Source organism: Sphaeramia orbicularis, chromosome 10 (genome assembly GCF_902148855.1).
Source record: "Sphaeramia orbicularis chromosome 10, fSphaOr1.1, whole genome shotgun sequence".
NCBI lineage: Eukaryota > Metazoa > Chordata > Actinopteri > Kurtiformes > Apogonidae > Sphaeramia > Sphaeramia orbicularis.
In genome coordinates this window covers 4,182,357-4,194,924 of record NC_043966.1, presented here as the reverse complement: position 1 = coordinate 4,194,924, position 12,568 = coordinate 4,182,357, and the positions used below count along the sequence as shown (strand labels likewise).

Genomic DNA, 12,568 nt, shown 5'->3' with positions numbered 1-12,568 from the left:
ACGGATCCGGCCGTACCAACGCTAGACGTATGTCACGTGGGCCGGCGGACGTCAGTGACGTAGATGAACTACAAAAACCTCCTCAGATGTTCTGCGGACTAGCTTTTTCCTTTTTGACATCTTCTTGTATGTTCAAATATTGTATTGTATACTTAAATTTTTTCAATAAAGTTGGAAAAAAAGATATTCTGCGGACTAAATAACTATAACATCTCAAAATGTAATTACATATTTTGTGAACATGACATTCGTAATGTGGAATTTGTTGTAAATTTGATCATTTTATTTGGAAAATTTCATATACACAAAAATAAATATACCAAAACACATCCAAACTTTAAAATCTTTGTTGGAACTTGAAAAAATATAATTAATCATTAGAATTTATCTTTAACAAAAAAAGCACTAGCACCCTGGTAATTTATAAAGAACTCTTTAAAATAGACTGAACACTGATGTATTTATTCATTTATTTTTGTTAGGTATGCTTTATATATATATATATATATATATATATATATATATATATATATATATATATATACACTATTTCTATTTTCTGCTTTGTGTCTTTAAATATACGCATTTTTCAAAATTTTTATGTCTTGTATACCTAAATATTTTCAATTTAAAAAAAAAATTCTGCAGACTGAGCTTTCAGTTCCACAAAACAGTTACACAGAGGAGAGACTGAAAAAATACACACATTTAACTGAAACAGCTGAGAAAAATATAGTTTTAAGAGCTGATCAATTCCAGAAGGAGCTGCTCTCAACACACATTCAGATAATTCATAAATAAACTCCACAAGTGTAACCAGCTAAGACATAAACATGTACACTGTCTGTGGGAAGCACTAAATATAAAGATAAAATCAAACATTACATAAATAGTGAATATATGTGGAAGGAGCTGAAGGAAATGAAGGAACACGGAACATTTTTATTATTTTTTTTAATCACAGACCTTTGTACAGTTGTGTCTGAAAATCCACTGACGTGTGCTTTGTGGTGGTTTGAGTTTGGATTTGACCATTAAATGTGTTTACACACTGTTGTAAACCTCCATGTGACCCAGATGTAAACATCTGAAATATTCAAGGAAACACGGCGCTGATGCCTCCCATTTTACCTTAAATATATTGGCAAACACTGGAGCAAATGTTTTATCCATATCTTGGATCTGCAGGAAGAGTTGAGTTATTCTGTTATTGTGTATGCTTCTGTTTGTCTGTCCCCTCCCCCTCTTCTTTCTGTTCTTTACCTCCAGTCCCTAACCCTAGCCCGCCCACCAAGGCCCCCAACAGTGAGAGGATGCCATATCGTGGGCTCGATCCGACATTCTGTGAGATACACACACTTTTATACTTCTGAAAATGGCGGCTTCATTGTGAGCTCATCACAGCCACGCCCAGTATTTGATCTATAATGTAACTGATCACTTTTGATCACACATGCGTAGATGAGTTTCACCAAACCCTCGGAGGAGATGAAAGTATGAGGGGTGTGATTCTGTAGGTCCACACTTCCGCCCAATATGGCCGACTTCCTGTTGGGTTTAATTTTTTACTTGTCCTACCATGGGCTGTCTGTACCAAGTTTCATTTTTCTATGTGGAAAAAAATTTGTTTAGGTCTCCCATCCACGTACTGTATTTAGATTTCTGAGGGGGCGTAGCCAAGTCATTTTGCAAAAAAATTTTTTGGTGACTTAAAATAAAATTCATTTTTGCCAAGCTTGAATTTTTGGTCAAGTAAGATTGGCTTTTTGTTCACGTTCAGGGGGTCAAATGTACGTGCAAAGCGGTGACAGAATAATAAGAAGAACAGAACCATGTGATTTTAATCGGCCCTCGTGTGCCTGGGCTCAGGCCTACTGAAGTGATCATACTAGTAGTAGTCATAACGATAATATGTAGTCTTCTTTATCATCAGTTTGTCTCCAGCTTCATTAGTAAATGTGCTTGGTTTGGTTATTTTTGTTTATGTACCAATCAACACAGAGGTCATTGTCCTTAAAATGTGATTAACAAGAGGAAACGAGTCCTGAAACAGATGAGTCAGGCCTTCTGCGCTCAGTTCTCTGCTCACATTCGTTCACCTGTGATCACATGTTAAAGGCTGCTTTCTTTACTTTGATAGTGTTCATTAGTTGAACGCAGCATCAGCCTTTATACAGACGTGGGTTTAGAACATGGAAGGATTTAGCCGAAGATAACCCACATGGCAGCTGACCCCCTGGGATCTGCTGCCCCCTGCTGGAACTTAATGACACTCAGAGGACATTAAAGGGTTGTTCTAGCGTCTTTGGAGGCGTGTCTTAATGGAAATACAGCCCCAACAGTGAACTTTAGTTGCACTCTGTCGTTGCAGGAAGTTCAGAGTAGAAGAAGAGAGGAGGAGGAGGGGGGGCACCACATGAGGAGATGTGAAAGGTGAGTTTGTCTTCGTTTGTCTTGGTCTTCGTTTGTCTTTGTCTTTGTTTGTCTTAGTATGTCTTCCTTTGTCTTCATTTGTCGTAGTTTGTCTTTGTTTGTGTGTTGTAGGTAACTGAACATCCACAGACGACAGCAGCCTGGAAGGCAAGGCAGATGTATTTGTAGAGCACAGTTCATACACAGGGCAATTCACAGTGCTTTACAAAAATAGAAAAGAGACAGATTAAAAACACAATTACAATTAAAACATAATTAATAAAACATAAATAATAATCAATTAAAACAAAGTCAAAGGTCAGAGGTCAGATAGAACCCTTTCAGTTGTTCTGTGCACAGTTGAACAGCTGTTTTCAGCCTGGACTCAAACACTGTCACAGTTCAGGTCTGTGTGACGTCATCAGGAAGACTGAAACACATAGAACTGAAACACATAGAACTGAAACACATAGAACTGAAACACACAGAACTGAAACACATAGAACTGAAACACATAGAACTGAAACACATTGAACTGAAACACATAGAACTGAAACACACAGAACTGAAACACATAGAACTGAAACACATAGAACTGAAACACATTGAACTGAAACACATAGAACTGAAACACAGCTTCACCCTGTTTAGTCCTGACTCTGAACACCAGCAGAAGACCAGTCCCTGAGGTTCTCAGGGTCCCAGATGGTTCATATGGGACCAACATGTGCCAGATGGACTTTGGTTCTAGACCATGGACAGACTTGTAGACCAGCAGAGCTGTTTTAAAGTCTGTTCTCTCACAGGAAGCCAGTGCACAGATCTGAGCACAGGACTGTTATGGTCGTACTTCCTGGTTCTAGTCTGGACTCCAGCAGCAGTGTTCTGGATGTTCTGCAGCTGTCTGACAGCTGGTTTAGAGAGTCCAGTCAGAAGGCCGTTCCAGTAGTCTAACCTGCTAGAGATAAATGCATGGATAAGTCTGTCTAAGTCTGGTTTAGACAGGAAACCTGTGATTCTACCAGTGTTTTTGAGATGGTCAAAGGCTGATGATGGAATTGATTTAATGTGGCCGTTAAAGTTTAGGTCTGAGTCCATTATTAGCCCTAGATTTCTAACCTAGTTTTTAGCTTTTAGAGGAACAGATTCCAGATGACTGATGACACTTTCTCTGGGTTTTTGTGGAACAAAGACAATGACTTCAGTCTGGTCTGAATTTAGCTGGAGAAAGTTGTTTTGCATCCACACAGTGATCTGTTGGAGGCAGTCCCAGAGTGAGTCCACGGGCCCATGTTCACCTGCTGTCAGACAGATGTAAATCGGAGTGTCGTCTGCATAGTTATGGTAGGACATGTTATTACTGTGTGTTAACTGGCCCAGGGGCAACATGTAAAGATTGAACAAGAGGGGTCCCTGGAAGGGACAAAGTTCAAAAACCCATTAGTTCAGAGTAAATAGAACCAGGCTGTGGAGTTAAACTGAGCTCAGATCTGTAGTTACCTCCACCAAGGAGGTTCTGTTTTTGTCGACATTGGTTTGTCTGTCTGTCTGTGTGCAAGATAACTCAAAAAGTTAAGGACAGATTTGGATGAAAATTTCAGGAAATGTTGATACTGGCACAAGGAACAAATGATTATATTTTGGTGGTGATCGGGGGTGGGGGGGCCACGGGGGCCCACTGATCTGCCTTGGCGGAGGTCTGCGCTCTCCAAGTGCTTCTAGTTTGTCTTGTTTCACTTCCTTCAGGTTGATGCTTCACATCAGTTTCACACAAACCTACTGATCATTGTGTAAAGCCATCATTTCCTGTGAGTGTGAGGACGCCGTTGGGTTCGCTCACAGTTTGTTTTTTTTTCTTCAGGTCTGTTTCAGCTGCACAGACTCACAGTGTTCTGTGCATTAGAAGAATAAGACTGTTCACATGTGTCAGTGTGTTTCTGACAGGATTCAGACCAAGTCCCACATGTGAGGAAAACTCTGTTTCTTCTTATTTGTAAAACGGAAGCAAATGCAACATGAGCCACAAACGCTCTTTAAAATATAGCACACATCCATTTGCACTGATGATCAAACATCCTCCATTTACATGTTAATTCAAGACGTTATATGTACTTCAGTATTATATGAACCTTAGTGAATGAAATGATCCTCCGATGGACCTTGACATATTTATTCCAAATTATTTATGTGAATATTTGCCCTAAAATCAGAAAAGATGAACAACATTTACAAGTAAAATCCAGAATAAAAGGGAAGAGGTGAAATGTTCAATGAGTTTTTACTTCCTGTTTGTCAGCTGAACTCTTCTCAGTTTTTATGACAGGATCTACATGTAGTATTTCAAGGATCTATATGTAGTATTTAAAGGATCTATATGTAATACTTAAAGGATCTATATGTAGTATTTAAAGGATCTATATGTAGTACTTAAAGGATCTATACGTAGTATTTAAAGGATCTATATGTAGTACTTAAAGGATCTATACGTAGTATTTAAAGGATCTATATGTAGTACTTAAAGGATCTATATGTAGTATTTAAAGGATCTATATGTAGTATTTAAAGGATCTATATGTAGTATTTAAAGGATCTATATGTGGTACTTAAAGGATCTATATGTAGTATTTAAAGGGTCTATATGTAGTATTTAAAGGGTCTATATGTAGTATTTAAAGGATCTATATGTAGTATTTAAAGGATCTATATGTAGTATTTAAAGGGTCTATATGTAGTATTTAAAGGATCTATATGTGGTACTTAACAGATCTATATGTAGTATTTCAAGGATCTATATGTGGTACTTAACAGATCTATATGTAATATTTCAAGGATCTATATGTGGTACTTAAAGGATCTATATGTAGTATTTAAAGGGTCTATATGTAGTATTTAAAGGATCTATATGTGGTACTTAACAGATCTATATGTAGTATTTCAAGGATCTATATGTGGTACTTAACAGATCTATATGTAATATTTCAAGGATCTATATGTGGTACTTAAAGGATCTATATGTAGTATTTAAAGGGTCTATATGTAGTATTTAAAAGATCTATATGTGGTACTTAAAAGATTTATATGTAGTACTTAAAGAATTTATTTGTAGTACATAAAAGATCTATATGTAGTATTTAAAGGATCTACATGTAGTATTTCAACTTTTAAATATTGGTAAATATTTGTATCTCCACTGGACTCAGTTGTAAATAAACAGAATGCAGTTGATGGTGAAGTGTCAGCGTTTCTTCCACACAGGTGAGTTTGACTATGAGGCTGATGAAGGTATAGAGTTATTATGGGATGGTTTTTTCTGTGCTATGGTAAAAGGTTACATTTATTGACATCACAAACATGTTGCAGCAGTAAAGTGTAATAAAGTGTAGTAAATGTAGAGGACAGATTTCTTTGAGGCTGATGGGGGCGGAGTCTTTCATGACATCTGTTGCCCTGCTGATGCACCTGCTCACATAAATGTCCTCTATGGGTGGGAGGGAGGGAGGGGGGCTGCTGTTGGTGGTTTTTTGGGCAGATCTAACCACACATTGCAGCACCTTGGTCAGTATAATCTGACATGTCAGAGTAATCAGATTAACACACCTGGATTAGTCCTAATACTCCCATGTCTTCATGCATGTGCAGGTTAATCTGATTTATTTAGTTCAGTTACATTTGAACATGTGGAAAAAGTATTAAAATCATAGAAAACTGAAGTTACGTAGTCAAACATCAGCTGAAGACGATAACAGGAAGTTTGATGCTACTGTCACTATGAAGAGAATGTACAAACTCTGCAAGAAATCTGATAACGGACTGAAAAATCTAAACCAGAGTTTATGGATTATTGCATTTCTGAAGTACATGTAAACACATCAGATCTGATTATTACAATTACCTGATTAATAACAGTTATTGGATTCGTATGGTCATGTAAACAGGCTCAGTGATGGGGGAGGTCAGTGTTCTATGAGGTGGGGTCATCAGGGCTAAGGCCGGCCCACTTCCGCCTCCTCAACAAGTACAGGCGTTGGTGGGTCGTCTTTATGATCCTGAGTCCAGTGTGTTTGGTTAGTCTGGAACTGAACGACCTGTTATCAACAGGTCTGAGTCTGAACTGTGTTGCAGTAGTTGTTAGTTCAACGCACAGGCTGGTGGTTGTTGAAGTCGTCATGATATTATTATGTATCGTTGCAGTGAGGACAGATGGAGACGCCTAAAGAGATGCTGTTGGGAAGTCTGCGTGAATTATTTTCTGAGGATTTTAAAATGTTCAAGTGGTACCTGCATCAGGGTGACATCCTGAACCAGAACGGCTTCAGTGCAATCCCAAAAAGTAAACTGGAGAATGCGGACAAGTTGGACGTGGTGGACCTGATGGACCAGACCTATGATGCAAATATCATTAAAGTCGCCACCATGGTTCTGGTGAAGATGAAGAGGAATGATCTGGTGAAGACACATTTTAAAAAAACCTCAGAACCTACAGGTAAAACCTTTAAAAAAAACTAACATTTATCATGTGACACAACACACTGAACATAAACGAACCCCAACACAAATAATAGGACTTTACATCGATGTAAGTTTAACCTGATGGAACGGGTCTGATTTTCAGAACCGTCTGCAGAGAGTGGAGCAGCAGCAGGTCCTTCAGCTGTTCATGACGACATGAGACCGGGTCAACTCATCCAAAAACTTCACAACCAGTCATTTGACGTTAACTGGAGTAAAGACGGTAACGTTAAAGTCACATGATCCACCATCATTAACAGAGAGTTGAGAGTAAACCACGAACTTGAAGATCATACTCATCTTTCGCTCAAACTAAAACACTTTTCTCTTTTAGATGATTGAATTGAATGCAGTTTCATTCTACAGTTCAGCGCTAAAGTCCACCATTATCTTGGTTGTTTGTCTGAGTTAAAATTAACATATATATTTATGACTTATTCTCTTTTCTTCAAATGCAACAAGAAAATACAGGAAATACATGCACAGCCTTGAAAGACACAGAAAACACTGAAGTCGATGTGTTGTAAAGGATGTGAGTGTCCTCTGGAATGACTCTGATAATGAATGTGTGCCGCAGGGGGACACCCAGATCCAGGACCATCAGGGTTAATGATGGCATCTGCTGGACCTGAAGATCTACCCTGGAGACTGGACAATCTAAAGTATGGACACACACACACATGGACTGGACAGATGTGGACATTTATTCCAGTGAACACACACACACACACGCACACACACACCCACACACACACACACACACACACACACACTGGTTGTCTTTATGGACTCTGATGGAGCAGATGTTTCTCTTGTATTTGCTGTAAACTGATGAACCGTGCTTCATGTTGAGCTGATGTTGGACTCATATCGGATAGAAAATCAATCTGTGTCCGTCATTTCTTTATCCAGGGTGGACGATGGTGGACAAGACGGTTTAAACACAGACCTGAACTGGTGTAAGTGTGAATTTAATTTGACCCATAACAGTAAAACATCACTCTGTCCGTTTGTGTTTAATACAGAGTTCAGATCTGTACTTATTCTTTCAAACTTAACCAGGAACAGAATGTGTCATTATTCCACTTTACTGAATAAAAACTGTGTTTATGTCGTTATCGTCACAGATACAGTAGAAATACTGACACTAGTTGTGCCCTGATAACATTAAAACGCCTCAGAGTTACCAGTTCAACCTGTTGATGTGGGTTTGGGTTCTGGGTTTAGAGAACTCCAGAAAAGCCTCCAAATACTGAGGTCCAACACTGTCCAGCAGACTGGGAAGTTCTGCCCGGACCCCTCACAGTAGTTTTAGAAGTGTTTTATGTCTGATATTCAACTAATAAACACAATGACTCTGATTCACTGTCACAGACCCAGACCTGAGTGAAAACCCTCCAGAACCAGACCCAGTTCCATTATTACTCCTACCCCCATGTGTTCTTCCATCAGATCTGTACTTGACACCGGACTCTCCAAAGTACGGACGCACAACTACAACTCACACACACTCTGTTTTTCTTCTTCTAGGACACAGGTGTCAAACATGCGGCCCGGGGGCCAAATCCGGCCCTCCAAAGGGTCCAGTCCAGCCCTTGGGCTGAATTTGTGAAATGCAAAAATTACACTAAGATATGAACAATCCTTTTAGTTCAGGTTCTAAATTCAGACCAATTCAATCTAAAGTGGGTCAGACCAGTCAAATACTATCATAATAACAGAAACAATGACAACTCCAAATGTCTCTCTTTGTAAATGTAAATATTTTCATGTATTTACACTGAAACAAAGTATAATTTCACAAAAAATGTGAATAATCTGAACAAATATGAACAACCTGAAATGTCTTAAGAGAAATAAGTGCAATTTTAACAATATTCTGTCTGTTACTAAATGTTTTGTGTTTTTGTAGATCCACTGTGATCTCTAAGTTATAATGTACATGTGGAAATGATAAAGTGAGGCAGAATATTGTTAAAATTACACTTATTGTTTCAGTTTGTTCGTGTTATTCACATTTTTTAAAGGATAGTTCATAGACATAAACATTTCCAGAATGACATTTTCCTTTTTTCACTATAAAACACATTGAAAAGTTTGGAGTTGATATTATTTATATATTATTATATTATTATTTTACTGGTTCAGCCCACTTCAGATCAAATTTAGCTGAATGTGGAACTGAACTAAAATGAGTTTGACACTCCTGTTCTAGGACAAACTATGGACTTAAGCCGCGTTTCTACCACATGGAACCAGCTCGACTCGGGTACCAGGTACTATTCCTGGAGACCGCTTCCATTACAGGATACTAATGACAAGTATCTGGTCGTCATAGCAACGTGGCACGTAACTTCCGTGTCGTCTGTTCATAGAGTTGCTGATCGAGCTGAAACGATTAATCGATTAGGTGCTTGAAGTGAATTAAAAAATTCATGATTTGATTAATCAACTCGAATTGATTGAAAGGAAATATTCTATTGCAGTTTTCCTGAACTGAAGTTTCTTTGTGCGTCACAATAAGCGTCCGTGTGAAACACAACAGTGGAACCAATGTTTAACAGCAGAGAAATGAAGGAAACAAAGCTTTGATTCAGGAAAATTGTGGTTGAATGATTTTTTTTTTATCACTTTGAGTCGATTAATCATTTCAGCTCTAGTTGCTGATAAACTTCTTCGTTGCCTGTTGTCCCGTCAAACTCGCACTGAATTTTTTCCATCTTCCACCAAGAACAGAAATGTCTGAACCTCCTGGACCGACCACGGTGTCGTTTTGTGGGCTGTCATTATGTGGATTAACCCACTGCTATATTTACTGTAAACTTAAGAATCTGTTTTTTTAAAATGGCGGGTTGCACATTGATGACACAATGATGCAGAGACAACTCTGACCAGTCAGTGGTCTGCAGTGTTCACATGTCATGTTTTAGTTTCTCTTCCCCCGTTTTGGGACCTCAGCCAAGCAGATACCAAAAAACTAGTACCGGGTACCAGATTCTAGGTCGTCTTATGTAATGAAAACACAAAAAGGCCAAGTCGAGTCAATTTGAGTCAAGTTGAGCCAGTACCATGTAATGTACAGGTGTCAAACATGCGGCCCGGAGGCCAAATCCGGCCCGCTAAAGGATCCAATCTGGCCTATAGCATGGATTTGTGAAATACAAAAATTACACTGACAATATTAACAATTGAGGATGTCAAAATCATTTTAATTCAGATTCCACGTACAGACCAATTAGATATCAAGTGGGTCAGAACCAGTGAAATACTATCATATTAAACCTATAAATAATGAAAACAGCAAATTTTATCTTTGTTTTAGTGTAAAAAAGTAAAATTACATGAAAACTTTTAATTTACAAAAAATGTGAAAAACCTGAAATGTCTTAAGATAAGTAAATGCAATTTTACCAATATTCTGCGTGTTATTAAATGTTTTGTGCATTTGTAATTGTAATGTAAGTTGTAATGCACATGTGTAAATGATAAACTGAGGTATAATATTGTTAAAATTGCACTTGTTTTCGTAAGACATTTCCAGTTGTTAATGTTATTCAGATTTTTGTAGATGTTAACATTAACATAATTTAATTTTAATTTTCACTGTTATTATTTTACTGGCCCAGCCCACTCGAGATCATATTGGGCTGAATGTGGCCCCTGAACTAAAATGAGTTTGACACCCCTGATGTAGTAGAAACACGGCATAAGTCATCAGGGAACAGAAATATACAGCTGTGTATCATCTGCATAGTGTGATATTTCCTAAGTATTGGAGCAGAGGAAATAAAATCATAGTACTGATGTTAGATAGAAGATAATTCTGACTGGTTTTTCCCCTAGGTTGGATCATAAGAACCTGTCAAAAGCTGATGTGAAGAAGTGTAAGTGTGGATTTAGTTTGACCCATCACAATAAAACCTCACTGTCAGTTTGTGTTTAATATAGAGTTCAGATCTGTATGTTCATTCAGCTTTACCAACTGTTATGCCATGGTGTTCTTAATCTGAACAAACACTTTTGTCTCCGTCAGATTACCATAAACTCACCCTGGACCCAGACACTGTACCTCCAACTGTAACTCTGTCTGACTGTAACAGGGAGGCAATTCATGTCGTGCTCCCTGGTCAGGACTCATATTCCTGCAGATGTAAGGTGGTGTGTCTTCCTGCTCTGACTGACCGCTGTTACTGGGAGTTCCAGAGGAGAGGAGAGGTTGAAATGGATGTGGTTTGCAGAGGATTTGCAAGGAAAAGAAACAGTATAGAGCGTTGGCTAAATATAGTTGATGAGTTCTGGAGTTTGAGGTGTTCTGACGATAACTACGGTGTTTCTCATAATGCCATACCCATGTTAGGTCCATGTAAATGGTCCTTCTGTGATAGAGTAGCTGTCTTTTTGGACTGTCCTGCTGGAGCTCTGTCCTTCTATGAAGTCTCTGAGGACAGACTGAACCACATCTTCACCCACAATGGCTGTTTCCGTGAACCGAAAGCTGAGTTTTGGTTATATTCTGGTTCCTCAGTGTCTCTGTGTGATGTGTAGAAAACAATCGCTCAATCTGCTGAATGAACACACATCAGCTCCACATCTACAAACCAACACGTTCACTGTCTGTTCTGTATGGAATCATAAACACTGACATTTAATGGACCAAGTGTTGCGTCCTTTGTCAGGCTCTATGTTTTACTTGTGGAAGGACTACCATTATACTTCCATTTATTCATGTTGTTTTTGCAATTAAAGAGTTAGAAAATGTCTTTTTTGTCAATTCTTTTGCACATTTTTTCAGGAAGAACTTAACTTTCAATATCCGTCCATTAATTATCATTATTATATGTAATAAATGCTTAAAACTGTGTGTTAAAGTAAAACATTTTTAAAAAACTGACTTGAATTTTTATCGTATTTATTATGAAAGACAACTGTAGATGTTAATAATGAAACTTTATTAGATAATAGAAATAAACTTTCAACTATTGTCTGTGCTCAAGCATTTGAGTTTGTCTAGATCATTCTGTGTCTTTGTTCCAGCTTCTTAGTTTTAGTTATTTCTAGTCATTTTTAGTCCGTATGATAGTCTCTCTGCCTACATGTATACAAACACACAGGGTGTCCCAAAAAATGTATACACACTTTAAAAAATTGTGAAGTAGGTGTTTATTAAAATTAATTTTCCAAATGTAATAGAATTTACAGACATCCTTTTATTGTTTTGTCTGTTCCTCCTGTTCTCAAACTGATGTCCGTTCTGGTCCAGACACTGCTGACAACGCCAACCAGTGGAATCACACACATCACCCAATAATTCCCTTGGTATTTGTGTGCATTCAGGTTCAATGGCTGCTCTCAATTCAGTGACTGTTGCAGGTGTCATAGCGTAGACTTTGTCTTTAGGAATCCCCATTAAAGAAAGTCCAGTGGTGTGAGGTCTGGGGAACTGGACAAACGGGTGGATTGGACGGAGGGGTTTCATTGAATACCCCCTGTGTCAGCAGACCTCACACCACTAGACTCTTTTTTATGGGGATACCTAAAAAACAAAGTCTACGCTATGAGACCTGCACCAGTCGCTGTTTGACACCTCTGCTGTTCCTTCCTTTTGTGGTGGTATTCTTTTATGTTCTTCATGTCATCCTGGTTTACT

The 12,568-nt window shown here is 38.3% G+C and overlaps 1 protein-coding gene across 2 annotated transcripts; it reads left to right on the top strand.

Moving 5' to 3' along the window:
- Positions 1 to 2,311: 2,311 nt before the first annotated feature.
- Positions 2,312 to 11,961, top strand: LOC115427121 (uncharacterized). 2 transcript variants are annotated; one of them, XM_030145528.1, is made up of 9 exons: positions 2,396 to 2,433; positions 4,274 to 4,377; positions 6,604 to 6,895; positions 7,025 to 7,144; positions 7,499 to 7,583; positions 7,834 to 7,880; positions 8,296 to 8,401; positions 10,765 to 10,805; positions 10,955 to 11,961. In XM_030145528.1, exons 3-9 carry the CDS (start codon positions 6,613 to 6,615, stop codon positions 11,464 to 11,466), a joined length of 1,194 nt encoding a protein of 397 aa, XP_030001388.1. In that variant the 5' UTR covers positions 2,396 to 2,433; positions 4,274 to 4,377; positions 6,604 to 6,612; the 3' UTR covers positions 11,467 to 11,961. The 2 variants fall into 2 exon arrangements, with proteins under 2 accessions (XP_030001387.1, XP_030001388.1); XM_030145527.1 differs by lacking the exon at positions 4,274 to 4,377 and having other exon boundaries at positions 2,312 to 2,433.
- Positions 11,962 to 12,568: the final 607 nt, after the last annotated feature.